Source organism: Ammospiza caudacuta, chromosome 4 (assembly GCF_027887145.1).
Source record: "Ammospiza caudacuta isolate bAmmCau1 chromosome 4, bAmmCau1.pri, whole genome shotgun sequence".
Classification (NCBI taxonomy): domain Eukaryota; kingdom Metazoa; phylum Chordata; class Aves; order Passeriformes; family Passerellidae; genus Ammospiza; species Ammospiza caudacuta.
This window is the reverse complement of record NC_080596.1, coordinates 8,008,490-8,026,660: the sequence shown is the minus strand read 5'-3', so window position 1 is coordinate 8,026,660 and position 18,171 is coordinate 8,008,490. Positions and strand designations below refer to the sequence as shown.

The following is an 18,171-nucleotide window of genomic DNA, read 5'->3' as shown; positions in this document are numbered from 1 at the left end:
AAGGCTGAAAAATTATCACTCTGTTAACTGCCCAGCAAGTTGTGTGTAAAGATACAGGTTTACACATTCCTTTCCTTGCCAAAGTATTTCCTTTCCTTCTGGGCTACACTGCTGCCTTCTGACGGGGGATGTAGGAAGCCAGATCTCAGACTTCCACCTGTATGTGAAATGTGCTAGTGCTGCTTCATCTCCAAACAGAAAGGGGGAAAAAATCTATTTTTAGGTTTTAATATATTTTGTTGACAAAGAGCTAGTAATATCAAGCATTTCTAGTGGCTTAGTGGTCTGGAATTGGGCTTTGAAATACTCTATATGGTCTTTTAGTTTGTGTGTTGATGGAATGACACAGGAACTAAAGGGAGGGGGTGTGAAGTGAAAACGGAAAAGGAGCCAAAGGTGCTCTCTGAATCACAGTTTGATTTTTTTCACTCTGACACGTTAAAAACCAGCTCATTCGTACAGAATGGAGCTTTTAGAAGAGCTGGGATTAAGCTCCTATTGTGGGTGTCTAAAGAAATACAGCTGACTGTGTTTTCTGGTTTGGGGTTTTTTTGTTTGGTTGTTTTTTTCATTTTCAGGATTGGTTTTCTTTTGGTTTTGTTTTGTTTTTTATATATAATGTAAAGTACTTCATTTATAGAATATCAAAGCTGTATTCCCTAGCAGGAAATATGGAACCCCAGTAGTATTTGCACAAACATGAACACTTGAAATATAGTGTGAGACTCCAAAAAACCCTCTGCTATTTTGTAGGATAAACCCAACTTTTTAGCAGGCATGAGCTTAGAGGGTTTACTGATTTTTCAGTGACTACAGCAATAGCTTTAAATGATGCAAGGCAAGTTCATTTTAATATTTACCTCATTATGCTCTACAAATATTTCACTCTACTCTTCCTTACTCTGAAGGACAATCATAGCATGTCCTAACATTTACCCAAACTGGTCAAGAAAAGTAAAGATTCGTTTGAGCAGGCCTATTTTTAACTGTTCATTTTGCTGAGTAATAACAGAAACAGAAGCTGGTATGAAAATACTGTTTCAGAGATGAAGGATCCTCCCAATGGCATTTGTTTACCGACTTTACCTGTTATATGCAAACAAAGTTCAATTTTAAAGTCCCTGATCCTCGGGAAAATGGAAACAAGCAGGCACAAGAACTGCATCATTTGCCTACATATTATTTAGATAAAACCAAATCAAACAGTTTAAGAGAGGAGGATCAAATGTTACTTAAGGATTCTTTTATGCCAATAGCTACTCAAAATCCAAGTAGTGTCAGTTAAAAGTATTTTTAAAATAAAAATGTGATTTTACAGCTTAGTCATTCTAATCACTGCATAGAGATCAGCATAAGGCCTATCATTCAAGGTCCAAAAAAGGCACTTGAAATTAATTTTTATTGGTTCTGAGGAGTATTGTAGCCTTGAACTTGCCCCAGTAGAACTGCTACACTTTACTTTCTTCTGCTGTAAACTGGTTCTCAGTCAAAAACAGTTATTCAAAACATGATTTAAAAGTTTCTTTCCTTGGACCTCAGATGAAACCAGAAGACACTTGTTCATGCTTCATTTTTCCTCCACGTTTTCATCCCCCTGAAACAACGAGTCAGGTCTCTGTTGGAAGCTGGACAAGTCCAGCATTTCCTATGAACCTGACAGACACACTTGACAAAAATTCACTTTTCTTTAATGCTGAACTGTTTACTCTTCTGGGAGTGCAAAGAACTCCCAGTGTGTCAACTTAAGAAATGGTGGCCAACAAGAGAGTCCTTCCATTAGACTGACTCAGAAATCAGAAGACACCACCTGCAGGCCTGGGAGGATGTGGAAGCTGCAACAAGTGCCTCTCAGCAACAGCACATCACCTCCTTTACTCTGCTGCAGCATTCACACATGTAAAAAACAACCCTAGGACCTGCTGCTTAAGTTTTCACTCATCACCTGATAAACCTCTTAAAGGAAGAGAAATAAAATATAAACTATTTGCAAGAGCTATCAGTGACTGAACACTACTGTAGTGCATTCAAAAGAAGTGCCATTTCCAGAGAGCCCTGGGAGGCTCACGGGAGGGATGATGCTTATAGTGGGGAAAAAACGCAAAATACTGTAAATTCAAACAGGATGGGAAGCAGTGACATCCAAGCACAATTGTTATGGCAACTACATAGTAAGAATGCAGTTGTAAGGCGTGCATGCACAGCCCTGCTCTGCTGCTCATGGTTAGGAGTGCTTTACCCCACGAAGCACCTGGTGGGAACAGCAGCAGGGATTTGTGCTTCCTGGCTCCACACAGCAGCAGCAAGGAAGCAGAGCAGAGCTCCTAATACTTTCACATTGTGGATAGCAAATACATGTGTGTTCCTGTTAAGATCAGATGGTCTGCTCTGCCTACATGAATTTCCATTCTCTCACTCCTGTTACCATAGCAGTGATACATTTGATCACAATTTTAATAGTCTTAGGGTTTATTGTTATGTCCCTTTTTAAAATCTGTTTGACTTTATTCCCAAGAATGCTCTAGCCCTCAAAAAGTCTCTTAAGTAAATGGGCATGCTATATTTAGAATGAAACACAAACCTCAACTGAAGAAATGCAAGTCTGGCTACTTCATTAACTCATCTTCAGTTCACGTAATTTAAATTAGCAAAGCAATATACAAATGCTGATACCACCTCTTGTTTGCTTTACAGTGTTTTAACATTAAGAGGAGCTTAATTAATCAGGCTCAGCAATAGGAAAGACAGGATATACGCAGGAATCAGGATCCAGTGATCTGTCATTGCATTTAATTACCTTGTGTATTCTGAGACTTTGCAGGGTTTCTTTCCCAGAGAGAAAGAACGGACCTCGGAGCCATGGTCCAACTTTCTCTTCATCTGCAAGGTGAGGGAAAAAGAGTAACAACACGGATTTAGTTACACAATCAACCTTAGTTATGTGTACTTCTGTAAAATTAACACATTTTTACCTTCTATGTTTATATCAAATTTCAAAAAGTTGACACTCATAAAATCACTTAAAGCAGTATTTTATTTTCTGAATTCAACAATATTTGATATATGTTTTAGAGGGTGCATGTATATATTATTGCTCTTTTAGGGTCCAAAATCTATTGGAATTACATTCTTTTAATTCCCAAATTGAGCAAAAGTGCAGAACTGTGTTAATTTATTTTGTGTTGGTTTATTCACTAAACTGTTCTCTCTCTGTCCTCCCAGGAGAGGAGGGAAGGAACTAAACCAAAGCCATGGATTCTTTGTGTTCAGGTTCATTGCTTAGTCTCTCATTGAAATGGTTAAATTTTAGGTAGCCTATCTGCATTATAAACAATATTAAAAATTACTGTATCTTTTGTCTATACTTTTATCTTAAAGATGTACATTGAAAACATTTCAAAAACTGCAGTAAAACTGAGTCACAGATTAACCAGTATTTTTCCAAGAAGGGGATGGATGAAAAACACTACACCCTAGTCTTGAATGTCACCCGCAATTAGATATGATCAAAACCAAATAACGAGCAGGGCAGCTGCTAAAAGGGGAAGCCAGACTGCAAAAATTACCAAAGAGATGGAAACCAATGAAAGCCATATTTATCTAGGCAGACAAACAGAGATTACTTTCTACATATTTGGGTAATCTTTAACCACAGACTTTTGGAGTAAATGAGACATATGTGTGCCAAATGCAGCTTCTGAGTTTTTGTTGGTTTTCCTTTTTTTTTTTCTTTTTTGAGATGTGATACACCACAACAGTTTAGCCAGCTGAAAAATGTGTACTGCTGTTTACAACTCTGAGCTGCAAAATACATAAACTACTAGTATTACATTTTGACTTTAGTATAACCATTTGCTTCCTTTTTTCAAAATTTGATGTTTAAGATACAGTTTAAAAGTTGGCATCTTTCATACACAAATGATTTGATCTTTTTTAATGTTGTATTATAACATAGTTATTTAACCATTTATTGTATCAGTCTGGCTACCTAAAACAAAACACCCCAAACCCAACAGGATTCTCTAAAGCTTATGGTCCATATACTTTTGTTGTGATTTTGGTTATTTATACTTTTAAAATGCCCTTATGGCTTTACCTAAAACGGTCACCAAAGATCTCGTGTTCTGCTTCATTAGTGCTTACACAGGAAAGCTAAGGGTGGTTTTTATGGGAACAGCTACAACACCACCTGAAGAGCTTGCCTTGTAGCTGTGTTTTCTTGCCCATGCCTCACATGGGACACTCCACAGCATTTCACCAGATGAGCACCGAGCCAGAACCGCCTGCATGCTGCCGAATCACCAGCCTCACCCTCGCTGCTTCCCCACACCCCAGGAGGAGCAGCCCCCTCTGCTCCCCCCACGAAAACCAGTTGCAAGGATCACTGAAAAATAATGGATCCCATCTTTTATTGCTGTGCTAGGTGGGTGAGCCATCAGAATTACGGGAAGCATAAATAAGATGTTTGAGAACAAATTTCAGTATTTGATGATAGACTTTTCAGAAAGGATTTTTCCTGTTCACGAAAAATTTTTATTTCTAGTTTGCCTTTCTAAGACATTATCATCATCATATTCCTCTTCTGCTTCTCACAAGAGGGAGATGCAGTTTTGCAAAAGCACATCTTAAAAATAAGAAGTATAAAGCCTACAGCAGAACACTCAGCTCTGGCGATTTATTCTTTTGCGTTAGTGAAGAAAACAACATGCATTACGTTGCCTAATAGTGATTTCACCTGTTTCTTTTGGCTGGGTTTTTTTCAGACATTTTAGGCAACTTTCACATGGGGTCCGCCACGCAGACTGACTTTCAGTATCTCAGAAGGTGCTAAGTAAATAGACGGCCAAAAATGCCGTCTTCATATCATATGAAGAAGATAAAACTTTCTTACAGCAGAGAGGTCTAGTGACAAGATTCAGACATCAGTAAGGTCTCCGTGTAACCAAAACACAGAAACCGTCGAGCAAACATCCCTCTAAACATTTAATTTGTCGCTAGGAAAACACAACTCCTTCAGACAACGTTTATTTATCAAACTAACCGAGACTGCAGCATATGAAAAAAAATTAATATATATAAAAAACGAAGAGAAGGGGCAGCAAACTGCATTCCGCATCGCCGCCCGCCACCAAGCGCTGGCAGCGCTCCCCGGCAGCGCGCTGACTGCAGCTACGGCCGGGCGGCAGCCCCCGCCGCCGGCACGTCTCCGCCCGCGGACCGCCGCCGCCGCGGCCCCCGCCCGCCCCTCCTTCCCTGCCCCCGCGCCCTCCGCGGCCGCGCACCCGCGGGGAGGGCACGCGAGGCGGGGGGCGGACACTCACTTTGTAGAAGATCATCTTGAGGGTGCCGTAGAAGCCCATGGTGTCGGCGCGCTTCCCCTTGCGCGGCGGCGGCGGCGCCCCGCGGGCCCGGCGGCCGGGCAGGCGCTGGCAGTACAGCCCCTTCTCCGGCAGGTAGGTCACCGCCTCCCGCGCCGACATGCTCGGGCACGGCGGGCGGCGGCGGCGCTGCTCGGCCCGGCTGGCCCGGCCCTGCCCTGCCTGCGCGGAGCGCGGCTCCCCCTGCCCGCCCTGCCCGCCGCCTGCCTCCGCCCGCCCCCCGCGCCCGCCCCGTCCCTCCCTCCCCGTCCGCCTCCGCAGCGGCGGCGCGGCACTGCGGGATGCGCGGCCGGGAGGCACCCGCGGGCCCCGCCGGCGGGAAACCGCCCCCAGCCCGCGCCGAGGGGAAGGAATTAAAAAAAATACCCCAGCGCTGCGTGGGTTTGGGGCTATCTCCCCCTTTCACCTTCGCCCCCCCCACCCGCCCCCTTCTCCCGCACCGCCTCCCAGGCAGGGGCTGCCCCCAGCCCTCGCTCTGTTCTCTCAGTACCACTCTCTCCACGGTTTTCCAAGCGGGTGCAAAACAAGCTCGTTTCCACTAATTATAATTATACCGTCGCCCTCGGCGGGCCTGGCCGGACTCGTCCATGACTGCATTCTGTGGACAGACGCAAATTAGTCCTCCAAAAGTACGGGTAATTTTAGAATAATTTGAAATGCACTACAGTTTTGCCAGGGAAAAAGATGCTGAAATACCCTCTATTGGCTAGACAATAGAATAAACGGTTTTTGAAGATTTAGGAGTTGAAAGAGCCGAATCCAGCAATTATGTAATACACATTAAACTAGTAATCCCGAGCAGAGCCGCGGCGGAGCTGTCAGCGGCAGGAGCGGGGTTTCCCCAGCAGGGAGGCAGGCAGAGCCTTCCCCGCGCACCTGGAGCAGCCTGGGCGCGCACACACGCTCCCCTGAACCGCACAAGGCAGCTCTTGGGCGGCACCAAGCCATCTTAGCTCGGGCTTCAAATCCTACGCAGGATTCTCACCTGGATTTCAGGGAAAGCACAAGGAAAGCCCTTGGTAATTACTTGCTAAAGAACGCTCCTTTTTTGGTCATTGTTCACATCAACAAATCTGTCCGGCTCACCCTTACGGCTCGATTCAAGGGCATTGAAGTTCCTGACACATAGGCTGGTCTCTCAGATACCTGGAACCGGCACAGCAGCTAGGCAGCTTGATTTTTTTAGTTTCTATGCAGACAACTCAAGAGACTTCAGCTTCAGAAATTTTTCTTTCTTTTTCTTTTTCTTTCCTTTTCCCTCCTGCAAAGTTTTCTGCCCAAGTTCAGAACAGAGCATACCCTGAACACGATCTGAAGCTGCAGCATTCCCCTGTAATTTTCCCCAGGTGCAGTGGAAACTGGAGATGCTCAGCAGCCCTCCAGACCGATTCACTCAAACAGAAGGAAGCATGTAGTCCGTTCCTACTGACCTGAGGGGAAACTATCTTCTTCTTTATCACCCAAAGCAGCACAAAAAAGGTTCTACCTTTACAGAACACACATCTAAAGGAATGGAAGCACTTTCTGTAAAACCCATTAGCTTCCTCATTACTACTTTAAAGAAATCTCATATGTATTATTACTTAGCAATAGCTAAGTGTGGCAGGTGTTAGCACAGCCAGGTAAGGTGAAATCGCTACCCCCACAGCACAGATTCTGCCACTCGGTGGTTTTATGTATCTCCCATCCAGCACTGAGTCTCCACAGTGTTTTTCATCTCCCAGTGAAAATGGTTCTGCCCATCAAATCTTGGCATTTATGCCATTATCCACTAAACTGCAGTGCTGTATATTTTATGAGAACAAAATGGTCTTGAGTTGACTTCATACCTCAGATATTAACAGAGCTGTACATATCCCGGGAGACTATTACTGCTTGCCTTTGCTAGCACATCACATGCAAAAGGGAAGGGAAAAAACCACAGGCTGCATATACACATTGAATAACTACAGGAAGCAAATTAATACTCAAACCATCAGAGTAAGAAAGAATTTGAACATTATCACTGTGAGGACTTAGAAGTACTTTATATATGTGCTTGCCTAATGTCCTGTGATACTTGCAGCCATCTCTGCCCCTTCTCCCATCAGTGAATGCACTCGATGCAGAGCGGGGGTGATGGCTACTCTTGTTCCAGCACAGAAACAGGAATGGGCAGGAAATCCCCAGAGATTAGCCTCTCCCCCAGCCCAAAGGCAAGTATAATCTGACAGCATGGCTAGATTTATCTTTTCAACAAAATGTGCTCCGGAATTAAGCAGTCAATGAGTTGAATAATAATTAGAAATTACTATTTTCCTCTCTTTTGGAGTACTACTATTGCAGATTACTTCTCTTTTGATCATGATTGGCAGATATTCTCTCATGGTAAAAAATCCCACTGACTTAACTACTAATCACTTTGCCACAGTCAGGACCCATGTAATAACCCCAGCAATCATTTGCTAATGGTAGAAAACTTGGTATGTCAGGTATTTATTCTGCACAAAAGGTTTGGGCTTTTCCCTAATTTTTGATACAGATATCACAGACAGATGTGACATTTGAACAATGACCATCTCTCATCTAGCAGTCTGCCATTCTCAGAGCAAAAAACAAAAATTGCACATGGTTATGGCTCTGGCTCTCACCTTCTTAGTATTTATCTCTGTAGTGGTCCCACTTTTGATTGTCCACAAATAAAGAAACATTCCCTCTATCTCAAACCAAGTTTGATAGTCTCTAGGTAATTGCAACATTACTCTAGTTGGATGTTTGCTCTTCCCCAAAATGCTTAACCACAGCCTAGGCTCTCCCTAGTTATTAGAGGAGAATATGCTCCACCAAAGGCTGAGGGCACCTACTGTTAGACTCCCACTCTAAATTCCTGTCTAGAAAGGATTTTCTCTCTCTTGACTTTGAGAACCACCCTGTCCTCAGAAAAAATTTGTGTAATGAATTCACTACACTCTCCCTTGTAGGAAATTAATTAAGGTTTTGCAAAAGTGATGTGGAACTGCCTGAGGTCACACAGCCTCACTCTATGCCTTCTGGGAAAATACAAAGGTGGGAGAATAAGACCCCAACCCTGCACGTGCTTTTGAGAGCCTGACAGCAAGTAGCAAAGATGACGCATTCACTTACCTCTCTACCAACATTTGAAAGAGTATTTACTACAGTAACTTAATGCTCCAGGAATACTTAATGGTATAAAGTAAACATTCATCACAAATTAAGGTACACAGAGGAAGACTACAGTTTAAAGCAATGTTTAGAGAAAAATCAAAAGTTACCATGTTTCTTTCCCTGTCTGGTATATATGTAATTTCAAAGGTTGCTCTTGCTTTGTTTAAGCTGACAATAATTTTTCAAATTCTTAAAACCACAAACAACATACAATTCATGACATTTAGAAAAATGTCTACACCAAAATTACATAGTTTTCAGTGGACACAAGTCCAATCTTATTTCCCGTCAGTACTGCCAACTCTTAATTAAAAAAAAATCACAGCATCCAATTCTTTTCCTGTTGGCAACACTTCTAGCACCTTTACCAGTTTGTCATGTGGCATGCTGTAATTAAGACTGTCTATTACTTCTAATGAAAGACTAGAATGAATTACAGAAATCACCCGCAGAGCTATATAATCCCCAGAAGAACGGAGATTACAGTGCAACAGACCAAAGAAACAACATTTTTGTTTTTTTTTTTTTTTAAGTTGGAGAAACATTTTTGAGTGGAGAGACTACAGGATGGTCTGGCTGTGGTAATAGCCAGTCAGCATTTTGAAAAAACACTGGTGCTTAAACCAGGGAATGCAAAAACCATAATTGGCATTTCACATACACACATATGTGTGTCGGGAGCATAATGTGTGCAAGAGGAACTGTGGAGCAATATGGTTTGGTATCTCCATTAATATTGGTAAATGCATCATTCAAGACAGTGCCAGAAGGGATTCTGTGTACTCTGCACATTTAGCAGACGCTTAGCAGACTGACTCCTTTAGAAACATTTCAGAGGGATTTTTGTGTGTTGTCTAATAGGATTGCAGGGTTTTTTCTATCCAGGAAATCAAACATCCTAAGCAGGAGGGGCGAAATCCTTAGCTGTGCAAGATTTACCCTGGACACAGTGAAGATGACCCGAGAAGAATGGTCATGCTTAGTTGTTTTCCCCTTTCTCAAATTTGGACCCATTTAGGCTTTAAACACTCCCCTTCTGCTCGGTAATCTAGTTTGGGCAGCTGCAGCAGCCAGCACTTTGTCTTCTATATTCGACCTATTCATCCAACTACATACTTCATTTAATTTGCCAAATGCTCCCATTCAGGCAAGAATCTGGCCCCACAGAGAGGTACTTCTGCCATCTGCTTTAGACATTTAACTACAGCTTTTCTTAGGACACCTACATTTAAAAGCCCAAGTTCTCATTTACTCAATGAGAAAGGCACATGCTAGAGTGTAACATGTATAAGGTCTCAGAAAAGGAGAAAAACATTCCACATGACAGCAAGTGTTTAACATGTTTCAAAGTAATTCAGGGTGGGCCTTTCCACTACAAAAAGGCACTACTATTATTGTTAGATCTTTTTCTTTTTGAACTATAATGAAATTAAACATGTGACCCACTGGGATCATAGAAATCCCACGTTCTCATGGTTTCTCCCAGTTTAGTTTGGGCTAGCCAGCAGAACTACGGGCTGCAGATTTGAGATTTATTAGTGTGCATCCTAGTTGCTGAGCTGGAAGTATTTTATGAGTAAATTCCAGATCAGTGGGCAGGGTGAGACAAAGGTTTAGCCCACTCACCAGTTTATTTGGCTAAGGAAGTTCAAAGGCACAGTGCAGGATGCACCTATCACGCAGGTGTAACTGTGTACAATATACCATTAGTATTGATACTGCAGAACAAACCTGGAGAAATGAATTTAGGTGCACCAGTTTGTGACCAACAGCTGCTACATTACAGCCATGAGGGAAGAACAAAAGCAACTTGGCTCCCTGGAAGCAGCTCAGATAGAGGAATTTCTGCTCAATTTATTTATAATGTGGGCAGCAAGCTTAGAAAGGTTCACTACTGCATGTTTGCCTCAATACAGCTGAGGAAGAAATTTACACTTATGATCATGTGTAGTTCAAGTGTAGTACAAGCAATTCTGGACACTGCAATGTGCACTAACCAGCAGCTTAATGATAAATGACATATTATAATGCTAATGAACTTAAGGTTTGGGAGGAAGTAGTGAAAGCAACAGTAACTCTATTAGGGGAGGAAGGATCCAGAGAGGCATTACATTAAGTTGCATGAAGCCTTCCAAAGCTTACTTAAGTGGAGTGAAGAATACGTATTATGAAGTATGATAGGTAATACCAAACTATTTCACTAGCTGTATAATGTTTCTTGGCAAAGCATTTTGAAGACTGCTTTCAAAATGAAATTTCCCACACATGATTATCTGTGATTTCCATGCAAAGTAAGGTACTGTAGTCAAACAAAATTGTAAAAAGACTTTAAGCTTTGTTTCTGCAGGGAAGGAAATGGCATCAGTAGCAACTGAAAAAAATCAATTAATATTTATTTATAAATCCTGATCCTATTAGGATAGCGTGAACTTTGATTACAAATACCATTTTAAAGGTATATATCTATAGCAGAGATTTCCCATAAACTACTTTCTTAAAATACTTGCTTTTTAAAAAATAGAGCTCTAAATGCATTGTGATAAATTCAAAAGGTGTGCTAGTTAATGGCTGTAAAAAATAGCTTTGAAAAGGATTTAAACATGACGTGTATATAACAGACTTCAGCATTGGATGCTTATAATAAACTTCAAATTATGTTTTAAGAGCAGGGAGATTTCACAGACAGGCTTAATGTAATATGGCATTGCTGTGTCTCCAGCAGAGCAGAACTCCCCTCTGAAGGTCATACATCCTGTCCTCTTTGCTGGTTCCCTGGAGCTGGGCACAGAACTTGCAGCATATGCTCCAATGCTTAGGTTATTTTAAAGGAGTACAGCCAAAGCTGTCATATGCCCATTAATGAAAGGAACAGATCCATGCACTCTTCCTTGGTGATAACATCAGCTTAAAGATGTCCCAGGCTCACCTGCTCATTCCTGTCCCCGAATGGCTCTTGCCCTTAATTCTGCAGGAACAAACATCTGTAGAAACACCCTGTGAACCAGATTCATTAACTGATGCAGGGTAAAGAGAGATGGGTTTAAGTTTTTACCCTTGGGGTTTTGTTTTTTCTTTCTTTCAGAACTAGTTGCTAGTTTCAATTTCTACCACGCTTTCACAAACAGCTGAGCCAGCAGAAGCAAATGAGCAATTCACAGGCAGGGCACAAACTCCTTGGGCCAGCTACACCACTGAGAAAAAGGTATGAGGAACTATGACCTGAGTGTCCCATGCAGAGAGGATAAGCCTATTATTTACACCTAGAGGCACCACTCTCAGCTATAGCTTCATGTGCATTTAAGCCAGCACAGCCACTGGGAAGAAGAAAAAAACAAACAGTTCCTGCACTTGTGGCTGCCCTTGGCCACTCATTTCTATGCTTGCATCACCTTCTCAGGTGCCATCACAGACTTCATTGTATGGCTCTGTGGTCAACTACAGTGGCCACTGACCTTGGGACCTTTTTGCTAGGCTATTTTCCAGCCAGGTCAGATTCCTCATCTCCCTGACTGCACAGCCACACACACGTGTGCCTGCATAGCAAGAGGTACAGCCCACTCTCTCCTTTTTAACCTCAGAAGAGCTTGAACACTTGCAAAACTACAGCCCTAAGTGAGAAACCCCAAGGAACTGTGGGGTTTGGGCTTTGTCCTCCCAATGCAGAGGACTGTATTATCACCAGAACAATTTATTTGCACAGAAAAATATACTTCAGTCTGAGATAAATGGAAATGGACACTCAAAGATTTACCACCAAACAAGTACAGCAAGGTGAACCACAGGCAGGGGGTATAATGCCAGCCTTCTTTAAACAAGTCACGTTGTAACTCCAGGAAGCTTGTCTCATTAGAACTCTATATTATTTCACTGAATAAAACCAACAAAACCAGAACATTTTTCTTCCCAAAGCATTTTTCTTCTTGTTAAAGAAAAAGATAAATGAAAACAAAATATCAGTGCAGCTAAGCTTCCTGTTGCTTTTAATTCCCTGTGACAGTAACCACATGCAAGTTTCCTACCCAGAAATATGTGGTTTGTTTTAAAACTAGCAATATTAGCATATAATAAACATTTTTTTCAGGGTGCATATTCATAAGGAGCAGAGTTAAGGTTGATAATGCAACCTGCACTTTCATATCCTTCGCCACTTTCTGTGCAACAAGAACATTATGAGTTGCTTTACTGAGTTGTTTTTACAGAGTATTGTAAGTTTATTCATTTTTCAAAGGAAAAAGAAGGTATTACATATAATACATCTTGCAAAACAGTCTCTGATGGCAGCAGATCTTCATAAGAACTGCGTCTCCATTCATTGTGCTCCTATTAAAGTTAACTGTAATCTATTTATTATATCATTAAACTTAATATATTGTGATATGAATTCTATTTATAGATGCAGTAATAGCTGTGCTAATCACTCAAGTTCACATTGAACCAGGCTGTGCTTCTGAGTCACAGCAGCAGTTGCTTCAGAGACCAAAGGACATTCCTAAATTTCCTGAAGTGATGACCTTGCCTGTTACATGCTGGGCAAGTGGCCCTGCAAGCCTCTGGCTCCCACCCTTGCACTGAGGAGGAAGCTGGCACCACACATCCCATCCCCTTCCCTCCGTGGCCCACTCTTCTCCCAGGTATCCACACACACCACTGAGGGCAAGGGCAGTGGCTGCCACACCACACCAGCAGCAGAGGCCACCTGGGCACAGGGTGTCTTCTTGGCACAACAGGAGGACAGCAGCCACTGCCTGGGGTATTTTTAAAATAATTGTACTTTATATTCCTATCATAGTCATTTCACAGATTATGCATGTGACAATAGTCCATAAAGTCACATGCATAGAGACTGTTCCTAGGCACACAAAGCACAAGCCCTCCTTGCTGATCAATAGATGACAAATATGATACAAAATAAATTAATAGGAATCAGTTCCTTTTCTCAATATTTCAACCAGAGAGCTGAGGTTTTCTGTTTATATTGACAAGTAGGTTTCCAAATTGGAAAAGTGTGCATTTCTGCCTTTGAACACCAACATTCAAACTGTTTTCACTCAAATATAAGCAGGTTGTCAAATCACCTTTGTACAGAAAAATGTCTGTCCTTTGCACTGAATACAAATGGGGGACTGGTATCTACTGCTGTTTTCTGTTAAGTTTTTTTTTTTTTTTCTTTTTTGAGATAGCTTTATTTTAATTGCCAAGAGAAGTGCTTGTTTATCTGGCATAATCTATACAAATTTATTTACAAAATAGTTTCTGTTGTCATTTGTGGTATGTGAAAATGAGAAGGGGTTAGTTGTGAGTCTTGAGGCTACAGACAAAAGAATTCCTGGAATTAGAGATTAAGCCAGAAGGATTTAGGAAGAATGCAAAGAAAAAACTATTAAAAATGTCAAATCTCTTTTCCTACCTGTTTTACCTAAAGGGGGTAAAAGGTTACAAAACCAAGCATTCAAAAGAATTTGAAATTACAGGAATGAGATGCTTTTACTACAAAAGAGCTGCTTAACAAGATAGCCTGTGCATGGTACATATTAAATAAGAGAGATTCTGTGGAAAGTGTTTGAGGTTGTGATTTACTATACATTGTTATCCACCTGTGCACATGCATCAAGTTTGCAAAGGAAACATTCCAATGTTTAGGCATGGCATCCTGGCATCCATTTTATAGCATCAAGGGAATTCACCCCATCATGTGGCAATGCATTGACTCCCTGTCCAGTGTGGCAGGCAGGAACACAGCTTGAGCCCCCAGGTGACACCCTACCACAGTGAGGAACAGCAGGATGCCACCTTTGGTGCAAAAGCTTAGAGGAAGGTGAAATGTGATGTGCCAGGGCAGTTTGCTGGTAACAGAAGTGTAGGATCCTTGAGACTCAGCTTTGCAGAGGTGATTGTTCTGTTGAATGTATATTAATTTCCTGGGCTCTCTCCATCTTTTCCTCCTCCTTGTTTCTCTGTAAGCATCATCCCCAACGTCCATTCTCTTGCTCTGTGCTTCCTGTATCAATATCCTGGCCAGTATTTCCCCTGTAGTTTGGCCCATCCTGCTGTCTCCACAACATCACAGTCTAACAAGACTTACTGTCCCACGTTGTAACTCCTTTCCCTTCCCTTCCCATTCTCAACCACATTTTCTCCCTCCATGGAATTCAGGACAAGCATTTTTCCATACAATGTTCAACCATCTACAAGGCAGGGGACATCTGGACTGCAGGACACAAAATCATATAAAGGCCTGGGTTGGAAGGGACCTTCAAGATCTTTTAGTTCCAACCTCCCCCACTTTGGTCTTTGATGCCACCCACTAGATCAGGTTCTTCATGGCCTCATCCAACCTGGCCTTGAACAATTCCAGATTTGGGGCATCCATAAGTTCTCTGAGCAACCCTCAGTGCCTCCCTAGCCCCCGGGTAAAGAATTTCTTCCAAACGTCTAGCTTAAACCTCTCTTCTTTCAGTTTAAAACTGTTCCCCCTTGTTCTGTCACTACCTGCCTGTATAAAAAGTGACTCTCCCTCGTTTTTATAAGCCTTCTTGAGGAACTGAAAGGCCACAGTGATGTGTCCCTGGAGCCTTCTCATCTCCAGGCTGAACAACCCCAGCTCTCTCAGCCTGTCTTCACTGAAGTGCTTCAGTCCCCCGAAATGCTTCTCCTTTGCTTTGTCTAATACCTGCACCAGCAAGTTATCTAGAGAATATTTGGTGTTTTCTCTGCCATCCTTGCCCACATCTGCAGAGCAGCAGGAAGCAGCCACTAGAGGGAAGATGCAGTTCTGCCAACATTGCCTTTGGCTACAGAATGCTTGGTGAATCCCAGGTCAGTCAGGTCAGTCTGATCAGCACTATGACTGGTAGGACACAGACTCCTTGCAGCCCAGAGTGTCTCTGGTACATGAAAATGGTCATTTTCCCATGACACACACTCTGCCCTAGCATTAAGCAGCAGTGGTGGTTATAAAAGGGAAAATTGCACATTCTACCTGCTTGATCCAGCTTCCTTTTCTCACCCAAGCCATGCCTACGGTAGAGCACAGAGAAGAGGATTTACTCCTTTTCCATGAGCCCTCATGATTTATTGCCATGACAACTCACCCCTCTCTGGAGGCCTGGGGGAGCCCTGTGAGCTGGTTCCTCCTGAGTACATTCTTCCTGCAGTGGAGGATGGATGCCAAATCTTTGCAGAGCAGAAAGGAATGCCAGGCATCCCGGGGTCACACCAGATGCTTTGAAGGCTTGCTAACCCACTGTCATTAACCTTATGCTGTGCAATTGCATGTCAAAATGGGCTACAGGCAGAGCAAGGAGGCCAGCAAACCTGCCCCAACTAAAAACACTCTTCCCTGAACAGGTGCTTCCAGTCTAGAAACCACACAGCATGCTTGCCTGCCTCTACAAGAGACACAGCCCTGCATAACTTCAGGTAACCAGTCCCTCATCCAGACGAGAGGGATGACAATTGCTAATAATTTTTTTTTACACTGAATTTAACTTCACCAGAACTACTTTTCATAACAGATGTTTCATAGAATTCAAGAAGTATGAAATAGGTGGCACATTTCACAGTGTTTCACAGAGATATTTTCAGTGCTACCTGCAGAAAACCTAAGAACTAAGCATAAAAAAGGAAAACTACCCTACCTGTCCACTGTTATGTCTAAGCTTCTTTTGGGAAGGCATTTTGTTAAATAAAACTTATGCTTCCTTTATAAAGCTATAATATTTATACTTGAATTTTAAAAAACTACAAGTTAAAAACCCCTGTTTCTACCCTCAAGGAAAACTGCATGTTGCAACATTCACATAACCTCAGACATCACATATTTAACCATTTTTCTAAAAACTTCTCAACTGCCAGATCAGTGTAATGGAGCTGATGTGCTCCCTAAACCAATCCATTCACTGTGGGTTAAATAGCAAGACAGTTAACGAAACTCCTGGGTTTTGAAGCTTTATTTATAGACTGGATGGAGTAAATTAAAGATTTTGAAATTTTTTTGTTTGCTGTTCCGTTCACTTGTAACCACAAAATTACATGGCAACCATGGTTTTGAAGTTTGAAAGTTTATGGAGACTCAGTATTTCACAAATCCAATTATTTGAGAAAATGCAGTCCTTCTAATGTTACTGATTTATAAATTAAATGCCAAGGAATAGTCCATGTCACCAATGTGGTTGGTTGTACAGGGAAGTATCTTAAAACTATTTTAAAATAAGAGGAAAAAAATGCAGAATATTGCAAACTATTATTTGAAATTAACACATTGGAAGACAGATTTAAGATTCTGTAATAAAGCCTGAGCAAATATATGTCCTAGTTCCTATTCCTTTTATTTTGCTGAAAGCAACTACTAAAGCTTGTTATTAGCTATAACATTGCTTAAGCAATGCCAGCAATGTTCTGACAAATCTCTAGGGATTTTTTTTACCCACTTTCCTTTTATTATCATACTCCATCTCTAATATTCAATCATTGCCAAACTGGTTTATGCATGCCAATCTTTCTCACAGAAATGGAAAAATATCCTGCTGTATGTCATAGGCCTGCTGATGTGTCAGGGAGAGACTGAATGGAAGTGGGAAAGGGAAGCAGGAGGGAGGAGGATGAGAGCACCAGCCTGCAGTCTGGTATTTAGCAGAAGTCTCATTTTTTTGATCAGAAAGTTGGCAAAAAATCAAAGTGCACACTAGCGTTAGTTAGGTCCCTTTTAATTTAACCTTCGACACAAGCTTCACACATCATGAGGGCTCTTCCCTTTAGTCTAATTTCAGACACAGAACAAACTTGTGCCTTGAAAACTGGCCAGTCCTGAATCCCCATTTTGCTACCTACCTTCAACAAAACATGCTAGAGCCACTGACCAGATCATTCACTGATGAACCTAAATTTCAATTTCTGTGCAGTTATTTTAACACAGCTGAATTTCCCCACTGGGACAAGATTGTACAATGTTCACTTTTGTCCCTTGTAAAATCATAGACAATGTTTAGGAATGTTTGATTAAAAAGAAAATTCTGGGAAGAACTCATTTGCTGCTTGTGTAAATATAGTTCCTCATTAAAATTTGATAACAACAGTCTTAATGGAATACTACAACCTCATTCATGCTTTTGAATAAAGTGATTTAAATTGGCATGAACACAGTTTAAATACACTTCTTCCCAGCTAACTGTTGGCAGCTTTTTAATGGCCTGCAGGGACAGGTATGACTCATGCCTGCTCTTCAAAAACTTTTTTAAAATGCAGATTTTTTGCACTGGTCTATTGTGCTTTACAAGTAAACTGAAAGAGACTAAAATTAGAAGGCAGACCACTACCACCAGAGGCATTAGGAACTCCTACGCTATGCTGATTCCAAAAGCTGAATTGGTTGACCTGTACTAGGGACTCTTTTATTTTGGTTCCTACTACATTTCTGGCAAACTTCATCCAAAGTCTCTCCTGGTTACAAATGATTTTAATTCCCTGTGTTTAGGAACAGCGGGTGGTCTCTGGATTCACATGCAACATTGCACTGAGCAACCCTCATTCTCTGCTATGTAAAACTGAATAAAGTGAAGGTATTGCCCCTAAGTAAGCCAGCATGAGAACACTACCTGGCACAAGTCATATGGCAAAGCTCTGGGGTTTTTAA

The 18,171-nt window shown here is 41.8% G+C and overlaps 1 protein-coding gene across 2 annotated transcripts in view; it reads right to left on the bottom strand.

Annotated features, from left to right (window-relative positions):
• The window catches only part of FBXW7 (F-box and WD repeat domain containing 7), a 178,718-nt gene that overhangs the window by 27,667 nt on the left and 132,880 nt on the right, over positions 1 to 18,171 (bottom strand). Inside the window, exons 1-2 of one of the 2 annotated variants that reach the window (XM_058803174.1) lie at positions 5,319 to 5,477; positions 2,795 to 2,877 (exon numbers count right to left, since the gene is read on the bottom strand). In XM_058803174.1, the coding sequence (XP_058659157.1) occupies positions 2,795 to 2,877; positions 5,319 to 5,477 (242 nt within the window). Of the gene's footprint in view, positions 1 to 2,794; positions 2,878 to 5,318; positions 5,478 to 18,171 lie in introns of those variants that run through there. The other variant, XM_058803173.1, reaches the window with a different exon arrangement.